The sequence below is a fragment of the Antechinus flavipes genome, chromosome 1, assembly GCF_016432865.1.
Source record: "Antechinus flavipes isolate AdamAnt ecotype Samford, QLD, Australia chromosome 1, AdamAnt_v2, whole genome shotgun sequence".
NCBI classification, from domain to species: Eukaryota; Metazoa; Chordata; class Mammalia; order Dasyuromorphia; family Dasyuridae; genus Antechinus; species Antechinus flavipes.
The window spans coordinates 246,587,215-246,602,121 of record NC_067398.1 but is presented as its reverse complement, the minus strand read 5'-3'; the positions used below and the strand labels follow the sequence as shown (position 1 = coordinate 246,602,121).

At 36.1% G+C, this 14,907-nt stretch overlaps 1 protein-coding gene across 2 annotated transcripts in view; it reads right to left on the bottom strand.

Moving 5' to 3' along the window:
* The window catches only part of SMURF1 (SMAD specific E3 ubiquitin protein ligase 1), a 109,184-nt gene that overhangs the window by 12,302 nt on the left and 81,975 nt on the right, over window positions 1–14,907 (bottom strand). For both annotated transcript variants that reach the window (XM_051999874.1, XM_051999865.1), the window contains exons 12-14: window positions 2,477–2,591; window positions 1,383–1,561; window positions 965–1,102 (exon numbers count right to left, since the gene is read on the bottom strand). In XM_051999874.1, the coding sequence (XP_051855834.1) occupies window positions 965–1,102; window positions 1,383–1,561; window positions 2,477–2,591 (432 nt within the window). The remainder of the gene's footprint in view (window positions 1–964; window positions 1,103–1,382; window positions 1,562–2,476; window positions 2,592–14,907) is intronic.

Below are 14,907 nucleotides of genomic sequence, written 5' to 3'. Positions count from 1 at the left end.
GAATTGATAAAAGCAAGCACTATAGGTAGATACACTACCGTAAGCCTTTCCAATCTCCCCCCATCCACCAAAAAAGCTTGGTAATAACTAACTAAACTTTCAAATTTCAAGTACACCAACTCACACCTACACACTTCCACATGCTTAAACAGAACTGCACTACCAGAAAACTAACTTGATTTTAATGATTGCCATGCTTTGCTCTGATACTTCCAAGTTCATTTATATAAAAATAAAGCTTAGAATCAAGATAAAAAATATGCATTCAATCTACAGTTTAAGAAAAGAGAAATGATCTTCAAAAAAAAAAAAATTTCCCTAAGTCCCTCTAAAATGATAGATGTTTATATAATGATTTACCTTGAGTAAGAGGCAGAAAAACAGGCTGCTATACAGATTTGGATCCAGTAGAGCATGTGGTTCTTTGTCTTGGGTTATTCTCTAATAACCTGCCTGTGACTAAGGGGTTCACAGTCACACTGGAAACTGTAGTGTGATTGTGGTGAGTGTGGTTACCCCTGGAAAGTTCGCCTTCCAGTAAGACATTGCTAGGACAAAATCTGCCTTATCCTCTTTGCCTGTGCATAACAACTAACTAGCCACTAGTAAAACTTTTTCCCACTTCAGCATAGGGTCATCACGTCTTCCCTTTCCCTGGGACATAGTATGTTTATTCACTTTAGAGCCTTATTAGGTATGGCTATCATAGTCAGCAACCACAGGGTGCCGGGTCCCAGGACCTCTTGAGGTCTCTTCTGGTAAACATGATTCTATGGAAATAGGAGTATGAGGGGCAGTCAGACTTCAGCTAGAGTCTGGGTTTGTTCCATGATATTGTAAGCTTCTTGAGGATAGGAACCAAACCTAAGTTAAACTTTGTAAACAGGGATTCATACAGTTTCGTGCACCCATTAGGTGCCCAACATATATCTGTGGCTGCTACTGAGGATCCTGTGGGTATTACCGGACATATTCTTTCTTGTTCTCCTCTGTAACAGGAACATTTCTACCATTTGGTTTGAGCTCATGTTGAAGAATCCGCCCAAAAGCATTATGTTCTACGCAGAAAGTATGATCCAACACAGGAGTGATGTCATTCTCTCTGTCAAAGCCAAAAGTACATATTAGTTAGGGTCTTTACTACTATAAAACTTAATTGTAAATGACAGAATCAGGGGGAAAAGGAGAAAACAACCTCCTCAGTAAGCATGTGTGCAGAATACTATGAAATATTATAATAGGAAACAAGTTGGTACTTATTTTTCATGGAGTCTCACAAGGTAGGTATTATGGAAAGAACTATAGACATGGGGGATCAGGAGGTCTGAATTTTAATCACAGATCCAATATTAACCAGTTGTGTGAATGAGGCGGTTACTTACAAAATCCAAACTAAGCTTTTATGTAGTTCTGGGTCAACTGATTCCAAATCCGATAGCTGAATGGGTTTCCCCAGCAGCTGTTTGTAGAAAGGAACTGTGAAACCTCCATTGATGTAGTGTCCATGGAACACAGCCAGACCCATTATCCGACCAACAAAGTGAAAATAAGACAAATGATCCTGTAGGGGACACCAAAGAGCAAGAATTGATAAGAAGAATGACTGGCTAAATGCTGACATCTTGTGGTTTGTAGTCTCCAGGCTGGGAAGAAGATAGGGCTGCCTATAATCAAAAAAAAATTTGATATTCCTCATTTGTCCTTTTATATGCAAATATAATTAAATTATGGAGAATAATAAAGCATACCTTATAAAATTATGTCAAATTATATTATTAATTATAAGATTATGTTTAACACAAATTACTCTTTTCCCTATTCCCCAGATGTTTTTATGGGGGAGAGAAGTGAGAAAATCAATCAAAGGAATAAAAATCCCAAACCTAATTTAGTAAACCCAAGAAGATGGTTGAAACAATAATCTTAAATTAACCAAAACTTCCAACAAATTCCAAATTTTGGTTTAGATTTTGTATACTTCAGTCAGTTTATTATGATCACTTGAGTCCTATCAGGGGAATCCTTCAGGTAAAACTTAAATAAAACCTTGACTTAAAAGTGATAGGTACTGCTCCACATTTACCATATCCAGATATCACTAGTATTTATAGTAATAAGTATAGGAATATAGATATTCTATATCCTTTTTTATGAACCTAGAAAGTATAACATCTTTGATGAAAATAATAATCATTAGCCTGCATTCTCTCAAATAACTATAGAAAATATCACATAGAATAAGTCAGTATAAAAAAACACCTGCAGATTCCATTTACTAAGAACCTCAGGAGTACAAAATGATCCAAGTTTCTGAGCCTGAACCAGTCTTTACTTAAATTTTCAATGCTTTTTTATTTAACATGACCTTTGAGCAAGTTATTTATTGGCTAAATTCAAAATTTAATTGGATAGTAAGAGTCAGCTCTCAAAAATTCTGCCAATTAAACTAATCAGCATTATATTCATTAATACTTACAGGGTTGATTGAAGAGTCTGGATTGATTTGCAGCATGTAAATATTATCTGTAGAATACTGGAAAAGTCCATAATATGGATTCAGCATTTCATGGCACAGTAAATAGAGCCACTCCCTAGGGATAAAAGAGTATTTCAATCTACAATTCATTTTTGAAATAGTTGCAAGTGCCTGAGTTTTTAATCTACATGACTACTACTTTATATATTTATTTAGTTCAAGGATTTAAAAAACACTTCCTTTTCTGTAAAATGAAACTGTTTAGGAGCTTGCTCCTATTAAAGTATGCTTACTTTAAAAAGATATCTGGTAGTTGCAAACAGGAGGACATTTTGAAATTCAATAAGCACTTAGTGATCAAAGCACCATGTTATGTGGTAGGAGAGATAGGAGGATACACAAGAGGCTCTGCCTTCATAAATCTAGCAATCTACTTTGGAGCTACAGAATCAACGTGAAACATCATACTACAAAATGGTGCAGTGGATAAAAGGATGGCTAGAAAGATGGCCAGAGTTCAAAATCCTGCCTCTGACACAAACTGGCTATGTGATCATAAGCATGTTGCTTAACTTCCCAGTGTTCCATACAACTGTCAAAGATTATGCATGAAAAATGTGCTGCTATCTGCATCAGTGGAGGTAGTTCCCTATTTTAATGAAACTGCTAATCCAAACTGCCTGTCTCCCCCACTAAATCAAAAGTCGGTAATGACAAGTGTTGGATAAGTAATAAATTAAGTGCTATACAATACAGAGAAAGATCATTTATGACTGAGGTAGAAAAGCTGGCATCCAATTAGAACCTGGAAAAATAAAAGGATTTCAGTAAGTAGAAACAGCTGCTACTCTAGTCTCAGGTTAAAAAGAGAAGGGAGACCAGGTAGGTTGAAAACAGAGAAAGAAAATTATAGACCAATCTCCCTAATGAATATTAATGCTAAAATCTTAAATAAAATATTAGCAAAAAGATTACAGAAAATCATCCCCAGGATAATACACTATGACCGAGTAGGATTTATACCAGGAATGCAGGGCTGGTTCAATATTAGGAAAACTATTAGCATAATTGACTATACCAATAACCAACCAAAAAAAAAAAAAATATGATCATCTCAATAGATGCAGAAAAAGCATTTGATAAAATTCAACATCTATTCCTAATAAAAACACTTGAGAGCATAGGAATAAATGGACTTTTCCTTAAAATAGTCAGGAGCATCTATTTAAAACCATCAGTAAGCATCTTATGCAATGGGGAAAAACTGGAATCCTTCCCAGTAAGATCTGGAGTGAAGCAAGGTTGCCCACTATCACCATTATTATTCAATATCGTATTAGAAACACTAGCCTCTGCAATAAGAGTCGAGAAAGATATTAAAGGAATTAGAGTAGGCAATGAGGAAACCAAACTATCACTCTTTGCAGATGATATGATGGTATACCTAGAGAACCCCAGGGATTCTACTAAAAAGCTATTAGAAATAATTCACAATTTTAGCAAAGTAGCTGGATACAAAATAAATCCCCATAAATCCTCAGCATTTTTATACATCACCAACAAAATCCAACAGCAAGAGATACAAAGAGAAATTCCATTCAGAATAACTGTTGATAGCATAAAATATTTGGGAATCTATCTACCAAAGGAAAGTCAGGAATTATATGAACAAAATTACAAAAAAGTTTCCACACAAATAAAGTCAGACTTAAATAATTGGAAAAATATTAAGTGCTCTTGGATAGGCCGAGTGAATATAATAAAGATGACAATACTCCCCCTAAACTAATCTATTTATTTAGTGCTATACCAATCAGACTTCCAAGAAAATATTTTAATGATCTAGAAAAAAGAACAACAAAATTCATATGAAACAATAAAAAGTTGAGACTCTCAAGGGAATTAATGAAAAAAAAAATCAAATGAAGGTGGCCTAGCTGTACCTGATCTAAAATTATATTATAAAGCAGCAGTCACCAAAACCATTTGGTATTGGCTAAGAAATAGATTAGTTGATCAGTGGAAAAGGTTAGGTTCACAAGACAGAATAGTCAACAATAGCTATCTAGTGTTTGACAAATCCAAAGATCCTAACTTTTGGGATAAGAATTCATTATTCGATAAAAACTACTGGGATAACTGGAAATTAGTATGGCAGAAATTAGGCATGGACCCATATACCATATACCAAGATAAGATCAAAATGGGTCCATGACTTAGGCATAAAGAACGAGATTATAAATAAATTGGAGGAACATAGGATAGTTTATCTCTCAGACTTGTGGAGGAGAAAGAAATTTGTGACCAAAGATGAACTAGAGACTATTACCGATCACAAAATAGAAAATTTTGATTACATCAAATTAAAAAGCCTTTGTACAAACAAAACTAATGCAAACAAGATTAGAAGGGAAGCAACAAACTGGGAAAACATCTTCACAGTTAAAGGTTTTGATAAAGGCCTCATTTCCAAAATATATAGAGAACTGACTCAAATTTATAAGAAATCAAGCCATTCTCCAATTGATAAATGGTCAAAGGATATGAACAGACAATTTTCAGAGGATGAAATTGAAACTATTACCACTCATATGAAAGAGTGTTCCAAATCATTATTGATCAGAGAAATGCAAATTAAGACAACTCTGAGATACCACTAAACACCTGTCAGATTGACTAAGATGACAGGAAAAAATAATGATGAATGTTGGAGGGGATGCGGGAAAACTGGGACACTGATGCATTGTTGGTGGAGTTGTGAACGAATCCAACCATTCTGGAGAGCAATCTGGAATTATGCCCAAAAAGTTACCAAATTGTGCATACCCTTTGATCCAGCAGTGTTTCTATTGGGCTTATATCCCAAAGAAATACTAAAGAAGGGAAAGGGACCTGTATGTGCTAAACCCTGTTTGTAGTGGCTAGAAACTGGAAATTGAATGGATGCCCATCAACTGGAGAATGGCTGGGTAAATTGTGGTATATGAATGTTATGGAATATTATTGTTCTGTAAGAAATGACCAGCAGGATGAATACAGAGAAGCTTGGAGAGACTTACATGAACTGATGCTAAGTGAAATGAGCACAACCAGGAGATCACTTTACACTTCGACAATGATATTGTATGAGGATGTATTCTGATGGAAGTGGATTTCTTTGACAAAGATCCAATTTCAATTGATAAATGATGGACAGAAGCAGCTACACCCAAAGAAAGAACACTGGGAAATGAATGTGAACTATCTGCATTTTTGTTTTTCTTTCTGAGTTGTTTTTTACCTTCTGAATCCAATTCTCCCTGTGCAACAAGAGAACTGCTCGGTTCTGCACACATATATTGTATCTAGGATATACTGCAACATATTTAACATATATAGGACTGCTTGCCATCTAGGGGAGGGGATGGAGGGAGGGAGGGGAAAAATCGGAACGGAAGCGAGTGCAAGGGATAATGTTGTAAAAAAAAAAAATTACCCTGGCATGGATTCTGTCAATATAAAGTTATTATAAAATAAAATATTAAAAATAAAATAAAATAAAAAGTGAAATAGAAAGAATGTTGCTGCTTTAAAAAAAAAAAAAGAGAAGGGAGAACACATAGCTCCCTTTCTTGCTGTATGTGCCATGAAAAGAGGTTTTGCAGCAGAAGAATTTCCATCTGTCCCAAAGCAACCTTCCCCTTGACCTCAGATTTTTCATTCCTTGCTCTATCTGTCCCTTGAGGATAAAGACGAAAGCTTCTACATGAACTGATGCTGAGTGAAATGAGGAGAATCAGGAGAACATTATAAACAGTAACAGCAATACTCTGCAAAGATCAACTATTAGAGAGTTAGCTCTTCTCAATATTATAATGATCTAAGACAATTCCAAAAGGCTCATGGTAAAAAAATGCTATCCACATTCAGAGAAAAAACTATGAAGTCTGAATGGAAATGGAAGAAGCATGCTATTTTCACTTTTTTTGCTTTCTCCCTTTTGTTTTGGTTCTTCTTTCGCAACATGACTAAAATGGAAATATATTTAACATGACTGCACATGTATAACCTATATTAGATTGCTTGCTGTTTTGAGGAGAGAAAGGAGGGAAAAAAATTTGGAACTCAAAATCTTACATAAAACAAATGTTGAAAACAATCTTTATATGTAATTGGAAAAAAATACTATTTATAAGTATTTAAAAAAAAAAGAGTATAATTTCAGAGTGGAAGGTGTGGGACTTAATTCTTCTGCTGTGCCATTTCAGAGGGAAGAGGAGTATTGAAACAGGGTCTCCCAAATCATGCTGTACTTCTTTCCAGCCTGATCTCCAGCATTCTCTGGGAAAAGAGTAGAACCTTCTACTCAATAATAATAAATATTTTCACATATGGCGATATATGACATGTCCCAGTGACACTGAATTTTTGTAAGTTATCATCCAATGTCTATTTCCCATCTCTCAGCAACTGATTTCTTATTCCCATCTCCCCGCACCTTCCACCCTGAAGTTCAAGCAAATGTTGCCCATTCCTACCGTGTCTTTTAGAATGCCTATTCCATATGCAACAAACTTTCTTTCTCCCCAACTCCTATCTACTAGCTATCATTGAAATTTGATTCTCTGCTTGATGATAGCTTTTTCGGCTACTCTCTCCAGTACTGACCATACCTTCACTCATTCCCTTTAGTTCACTGGTCAAGGCAGGGAAGTTGGAGCTCTCTTTATTTCTACTGCCACTTCCAATTTCTTTTCCTACCTCCATCATTCAGTTACTTCTCCTCATTTAAGATTCAAGCTATTCATCTCTATCACTCAATCAAAATCTTGGTAGCTGTTGTCTTAAGATGCTCAGGTAAGTCTCTTTCTCCTGGCTCACAATTCTCTCTTCTCCTACTCCCTGCTTCCACACTAAGGGACTTCAACATACATATCGACTCTGCCTCAAACAAGAGTAGTTAAACAGTCAGTGGTTAAAATACCTTCAACACTACCTACTCAATTCCCATGACCTACTCCTTTACTCTGCCTAGGTCTCACACAAAAATGGTCTTATCTTTAATCTTGCTACCACCTACAACATACCACCTCCATATTCAAGAATTCTGAAATCCCCTTACCTGACCATAAACCACTGGCTTTTAAATCTATCCCACTGCTTTCGCTGACAAAAGCCAACTTTTTGTCTGTATCACATGTAGCTACTCTCTCATCTTTCCCCCATCTTGATCCTCTGATGGACCAAGTTTATAACTCTATACTGTCCTCTTCCTAAGTCCGAAACTTCCTTATGATTTCCAATGACTACTCTGTCAAGCCTCACTCAGACTCATCTCCTATCACTCATATGCCTTCCGCCACTCTCTTAATCCTTATCTCATTGAAAGAGGTCGCCTTATAATATAATGCTTCTTAAAGCAAATCATCGTAACTGAACAAATAATTTCATCTTATTCTGTCTCTCCAACAAACTGCCTCCTTCTGGCATCTGCATTCTAACACTTTTCAACCTCCTCCTCCTCCCATCCCCCCAACAATGGTTTTTTTCCCTACTGCCTACAAACATGTTCTTATCTTTCTGAGCCTCATAAAGCCCTCACTTGACCTTCAATCCCCACTATCATGTTGTATCTCTTCTGCCCTTTGTAGCTAAACTCCCTGAAAAGCCCATTTACATTAAGTGCCTCCACTTTCCCTCCTTTCATTTCTTCTTAACTCCAAACAATATGGCTTTTAACTTCATCATTCCACTGAAACCACTCTCCAAAGTTACCAATGATCCCAATCACTGAATCCAATGGCCTTTTCTTAATCCTCACTCTCTACCCTCTCTGCAGCCTTTTTGAATGCTGATCACCCTCCTCTCTCCAAGATTTTCAGGTTACCCCCACTCTCTCCTGGTTCTCCTTCTCCCTACCCAATCACTCCTCAGTGTCCTTGGTTGATTCTTCATCCAAATCATGCCCTTTCACAGTAGGTGTCCCACAGGGCTCTGTGCTAGGCTCTCTGCTCTTCTTTCTCTAAATTACTTGGTGATCTCATCAGTTCCCATGGATTTAATTATCCACTCTATCCTGACAAATTCTTAAATCTACCTATCCTCTGTGCTGATATTCAATTACATTTCCACCTTTTAAGCATCTTGAACTGGACACCCAATAGACACCTTAAAGTTAACATGTCCAACCAAAACACAACACATCATCTTTCTCCCTAAACTCTCCCCCATTCCCATCTTCTCTATTACCAAAGAGAAAACTACCAATTCCTCAGGCTTCTCAGATATTACCACCACTCTAGTGTAGACCCCCATCATCCAACATCTGGACTATTGCATAGTCTACTCATGGACCTGCCTATCTCAAGCTTTTTCCCGCTCCAATCCATTTTCCATTCAGCCACCAAAGTGATTTTCGTTAAAAAAAAAAAAAAAATGTCTATTAATTCTACTCCCTCCCCAAGCCCACCCCACCCCTCAATAAATTCCAATGGCTCCTCATTGCCTCAAATATGAAATACCAAATGCTCTGCTTGGTGCTCAGAGCCCATCATGATCTAGCCCCTTCTAGTCCTCTAATACCTTACTCCCAGCTTGTACTTTTCTATTCAGTGATCCTAACCTCCGGGCTGTTCCAAGAACAAGACACTCCAACTCTCAGCTCCAGAAATTTTCTCTGGCTGTTCCTCAGACCAGGAATGCTCTTCCTCCTCATTTCCATCTATTGGCTCCCTCCTACTTGGCTTCCCATCTAAAATTCCATCTTCTAAAGGAAACCTTCCTAAACTTCACTTAAATTCTATTGCCTCCTCTTTGTTAATTATTTCCTATTTATCCTGTAGATAGCTTGTCTGTATGTATTTCTTTGCTTATTAGCTCTCTACTTAAGACCAAGTACTATCTTAAGGGGATGCCTCTTTCTTTACTGCTAGCTTTTAGCACAGTGACTAGCACATAAAAGGCATTTAATAAATGTTTACTGATTGACCCCTTGATAGTTAGAGAACTCAGTAGACAGAATGCTGGGCCCAAAGTCAGGAAGACTTGAATTCAAATTTAGCTTCAGACTTTTACTGACTGTAACTCTAGGCAAATCACATAATCAGGCCTCCTTAATTTAAAATGGTTCTGCTAAAAAAAAAAAAAAAAAAAAAACCTACCTGCCAAGGTTGTTGGCACAATAAGTCTTTAAAGAGTGGTAAGTCATATAAATGCATTTGGTTTGAGAGGACAAGAAGCAAAATGGGATTGGGAAAAAGAATAATACTAAGGATAGCTAGTTGCTTGCTGGACATTTCTAGATGGAAGACATGCAAGCATCTTTAACTCAATGTGTTCAAAACATAAATCTTTACTCTTTTTAAAATGAGACTAACACCAAATGAGCATATGTGTGCACAAGCACACACACCCCCACACACCAGAAATAAAAGAGGGAAATGATAAATTTCTATTACATGTTGTCTTTCTTTGAAATGCATAATAAATTCAATGTGCATCTTTCAAAGTTTTCCTACTAGTTTGTCCTACTTTTCTGCACTTAAAAAATGCTTCAATAACTCTTTTCTTTTTTCTGAAATACCTCATCCTCCATACCTCATCTCACCTGTTTCCCACTGTGGGGAAAAAACCAAACAAAACCCAAAACTCCTGTAGCAGATTGCATTAATCAGGGCCCTTTTTAAACTTGCTTTTCTTTACAATGGAATGCTATTATTATTCAAATTATTCTCCTGGTTCAGCTTCATTCTACATCAATTCATGTTTATGCTCTATATCTTATTTCAAACCCTAATACTGAAGGAATACCAGAATGTCATCATACCAATCACTCAGGTTCATATTGCAGTATCTCCTTCATTTCTCATATCCAATCATTGCTAAGTCTTATAAGTCTCCCTACACAACATGAATCATGAATCTATTCCCTTTTTCCTAAACTCTTTTTCTTTCTTTATACACTCAAAGCCTGGGTTCAGGTTGTTATTACTTCTTGTCTGGCTGTTATAATAATAACATAATTGGTCTTTCTTCCTCAACAAACCAACTTTTACACAGCAGCTAAACTGATCTTTTTCAACTTGTCTGGGAATACAAAATTAAATTTTGAAGCAGGATTTGAACTTGTGTATTTCTTATTCCAGATCTACGATTCTGTCCATTTTGACAAGCTATTCAACTTTCCCCATCCATCTCCTCCACTCCAAAAAGACAAAAGCAATAACAAAAAGAAACCTAGAACAGTACTAATGCCTAGGGACCAAAAGAAATTGAAGAAACAGCTGAAATAAATGGCTTATAACACCTAAATACAGTTTGTGATCAGCAAAAACAAAAAATACACAAGATATTTTACTATCAAGAAGTTATCTAATGATAACTGTGAAGGACTTGGCTCTTCTCAGCAATGCAGTGATTCAAGGTACTTACAATAGACTTGGTATGGAAAATGCCAATCACATCCAGAGAAAAAACTGAATTAAATGTAGATCGAAGCATGGCATTTTCAGGTGTAGCTTAGTTGGTGTAGTAGAGTACCAGCCTTGAAGTCGGGAGGATCAGAGTTCAAATCTGGCCTCAGACACTTCCTAGCTGTGTGACCCTGGGCAAGTCACTTAACCCCAATTGCCTGGGGGGGGAGGGGAGAGAAAGCAAGGCATTTTCATCCTTTTGTTTATTTATTCTTTCTCATGTTTTTTCCCCCTTTAGAGTAATTTTTTCCTATACAACAATGCAAATATGGAAATATATTTAAACTAATCATATTCATATCACATATAGAATCATGTTATTCCCTGTGCTCAAGAAACTCAGTGACTATATTGCTTCTAGGATAGAACTCATCTACTGGCTTTAAAGCTTTCCACAATCTGTTTCTAATCTACCTTTCCATGCTTAGTGTTACTTTCTCTCACATAATCTACATTTGAGCTAAATTGGTCAATTTGTAATTCCCTGTATCTGACATTCCATTTCCTGACTATTTTTATATAGGCTGTTACTCAAGACTGGAATGAATGCCTCTTCTTCACCATTGTTCCATGGGATCCCTAGCTTCCTTCAACTCTTCTGTTACCTCCTGTAGGAAATGTATCTCGATTTTACCACTTGCTATTATCAACACATCAGAAATTACATTTTATTTATTTTCAATTTCATTTTCTGTGTACATGTTTTTTCCTCCAATAGAATGTAGTATCCTTAAAGTTACAGGCTATTTTGGGTTTGGGGATTTTTTGTTTTTGTTTTGGACCCAGCACATAATAGCTTAATAAACATTTACTTAATGTGTGGGAACATATAAAAAACCTGCTTTACAATTCAATTGAAGATATAATGAAATATCTGTCTAGCCTAAAATCCTTTATAGACTTTGCTCTTCAGGAAAGTGTGTAACAAGATCAAGAACAAAAATTAAAACTCCAGGAAAATGGATTAAGGTTAATAAGCAAACTTACTTAAAAAAAAAAAATCATGGCCTTTTCTTCAATCAAGGTTCCTATAAATATTGCTTCAGCTCTTGGGCTTTAATTAGAGGGCATTATGGGGCAGATTTTTAGTCAGTTTGGACATTTCTTTGTCTCAATTAGAAATACTTGGATTTAGAATGTTAAATTAATAATAAAATTATTTATGGCAGATTTCTGTTTAAGATGAATAGTATACATCATTATTTTTTTTTTTCCTGTCATCTTAGCCAATCTGACAGGTGTGTAGTGGTATCTCAGAGTTGTCTTAATTTGCATTTCTCTGATCAATAATGATTTGGAACACTCTTTCATATGAGTGGTAATAGTTTCAATCTCATCCTCTGAAAATTGTCTGTTCATATCCTTTGACTATTTATCAATTGGAGAATGGCTTGATTTCTTATAAATTTGAGTCAGTTCTCTATTTATTTTGGAAATGAGGCCTTTATCAGAACCTTTAACTGTGAAAATGTTTTCCCAGTTTGTTGCTTCCCTTCTAATCTTGTTTGCATTAGTTTTATTTGTACAAAGACTTTTTAATTTGATGTAATCGAAATTTTCTATTCTGTGATCAGTAATGGTCTCTAGTTCATCTTTGGTCACAAATTTCTTTCTCCTCCACAAGTCTGAGAGATAAACTATTCTATGTTCCTCTAATTTATTTATAATCTCGTTCTTTATGCCTAGGTCATAGACCCATTTTGATCTTATCTTGGTATATGGTGTTAAGTGTGGGTCCATGCCTAATTTCTGCCATACTAATGAATGTTGGAGGAGATGCGGGAAAACTGGGACACTAATGCATTGTTGGTGGAGTTGTGAACGAATCCAACCATTCTGGAGAGCAATCTGGAATTATGCCCAAAAAATTATCAAATTGTGCATACCCTTTGATCCAGCAGTGTTTCTATTGGGCTTATATCCCAAAGAAATACTAAAAAAGGGAAAGGGACCTGTATGTGCCAAAATGTTTGTAGCAGCCCTGTTTGTAGTGGCTAGAAACTGGAAAATGAATGGATGCCCATCAATTGGAGAATGGCTGGGTAAATTGTGGTATATGAATGTTATGGAATATTATTGTTCTGTAAGAAATGACCAGCAGGATGAATACAGAGAGGACTGGCGAGACTTACATGAACTGATGTTAAGTGAAATGAGCAGAACCAGGAGATCATTATACACTTCGACAACGATGTTGTATGAGGACATATTTTGATGGAAGTGGATTTCTTTGACAAAGAGACCTGAGTTTCAATTGATAAATGACGGACAAAAGCAGCTACACCCAAAGAAAGAACACTGGGAAACGAATGTAAACTATCTGCATTTTTGTTTTTCTTCCCGGGTTATTTATACCTTCTGAATCCAATTCTCCCTAAGCAACAAGAGAACTGTTCGGTTCTGCAAACATATATTGTATCTAGGATATACTGCAACATATCCAACATATAAAGGACTGCTTGCCATCTAGGGGAGGGGGTGGAGGGAGGGAGGGGAAAAAAAAATCGGAACAGAAACGAGTGTCAATATAAAGTAATTATTAAATAAAAAATTATAAAAAAAGATGAATAGTATAATATTAATATATTTTTCTTCAACAAATGAAAGGTTTGGCTGGAACTTGAGCATTTAGCAATTGCGGTGCTCAGGCCAAGTGCCACAAAATGCAGCCTACAGCAAATAGTGACAAAAGTATACTTAAATCTATTTTTAAAGACCAATTCAACTTTGGAATAGTAATGAAGATCTCTGATCCCAGGACAAAAGGGCCTGATGGCAGAATTTCTGGGAATACTCTAAAGAGGCTGTCAATGAGCAGAATAGAACCTAGAAAGAAGTGACCTGAAATGCAGGTGCAGTTAGTAGTTTGGGGTGAAAAGGGGAAAAAGGGCTAAGTAGATGCTAAGAAACATGTGCTGCTGAAGGAGTACATTCAATTAGCACCCTGTAAATTTTCTACACTCTAGTAGAGAGGGATTTAGGTAATATGACAGATGCTGGGCCTAGAGTCAAGAAGACTTGAATTCAAATATAGTCCTTAGAGGGGAAAGGAGGAGGGGGAGAGGGAAAAAAAGAGGAGGAGAGAGAAAGATATACCTTGGGCTCATTTTTCTCAAGTGTAAAACAGGGATGATAATAATAGCATCTACCTCCTAAGTTTCTCGTGAAGATCATTTAGCACAATGATTCTATATTAGTGTCAGCTATTATTATTCTATAATTATATTATTCTATATTATCTATAATTGTTATGTAGTTCTATTATTGTTCTATTATTATTAGCAATTATTATTCTACTTACTGCTCTGATCAGAACATTCCTTAGTTTCCTTTGGTGGATCAACATTTATGTTTTATCCCCTTAACTATAGGTGTCCCCCACATTCTGTCTGGCATCCTCTTTTTTCTTGGTCATTGTTTATGATTTCTTAGAGTTTTAATTATTTTTATGTAAATGATTTCTAGATTTTTATATTCAGCCTAACTGCTGTGCTTAGCTCCAGTCTGCAATAACAACTAGATATGCCATGGGCAACTTTAACTCAATATGCCTAGAAACTGAATTCAATCTTTTTTATCTAAACCCACTCCTTCTTCCAAATTTCCCTATGTCTACTGAGAGTACCATTATTTTTTCAGTTATCCAGGCTCTAACTTAAGAGTCATCTAATGTCTCCTGCTTGCCTTTTACACATCTATCATACTAGTTCATTCAGACCTTAATCTCCTCAAATCTAAGTTATTGTAATAGCCTCTTAATTAATCTTCATGGCTTCATTCCCTGCTCTCTCTTCAATATATCAACTATTCAGCTACCAAACTGGCATTTCTAAAGCCTAAGTTTCATTATATCACTCTCCTTGTCAGGTAACAATAGGGAGAATACACTCTCTCCCTTACCATTATGATAAAATAGAAATTTTTCTGTTTATCATTTAAAGCTCCCCAACCAACTTTTTGAGGTTCATTGCATATTACAGG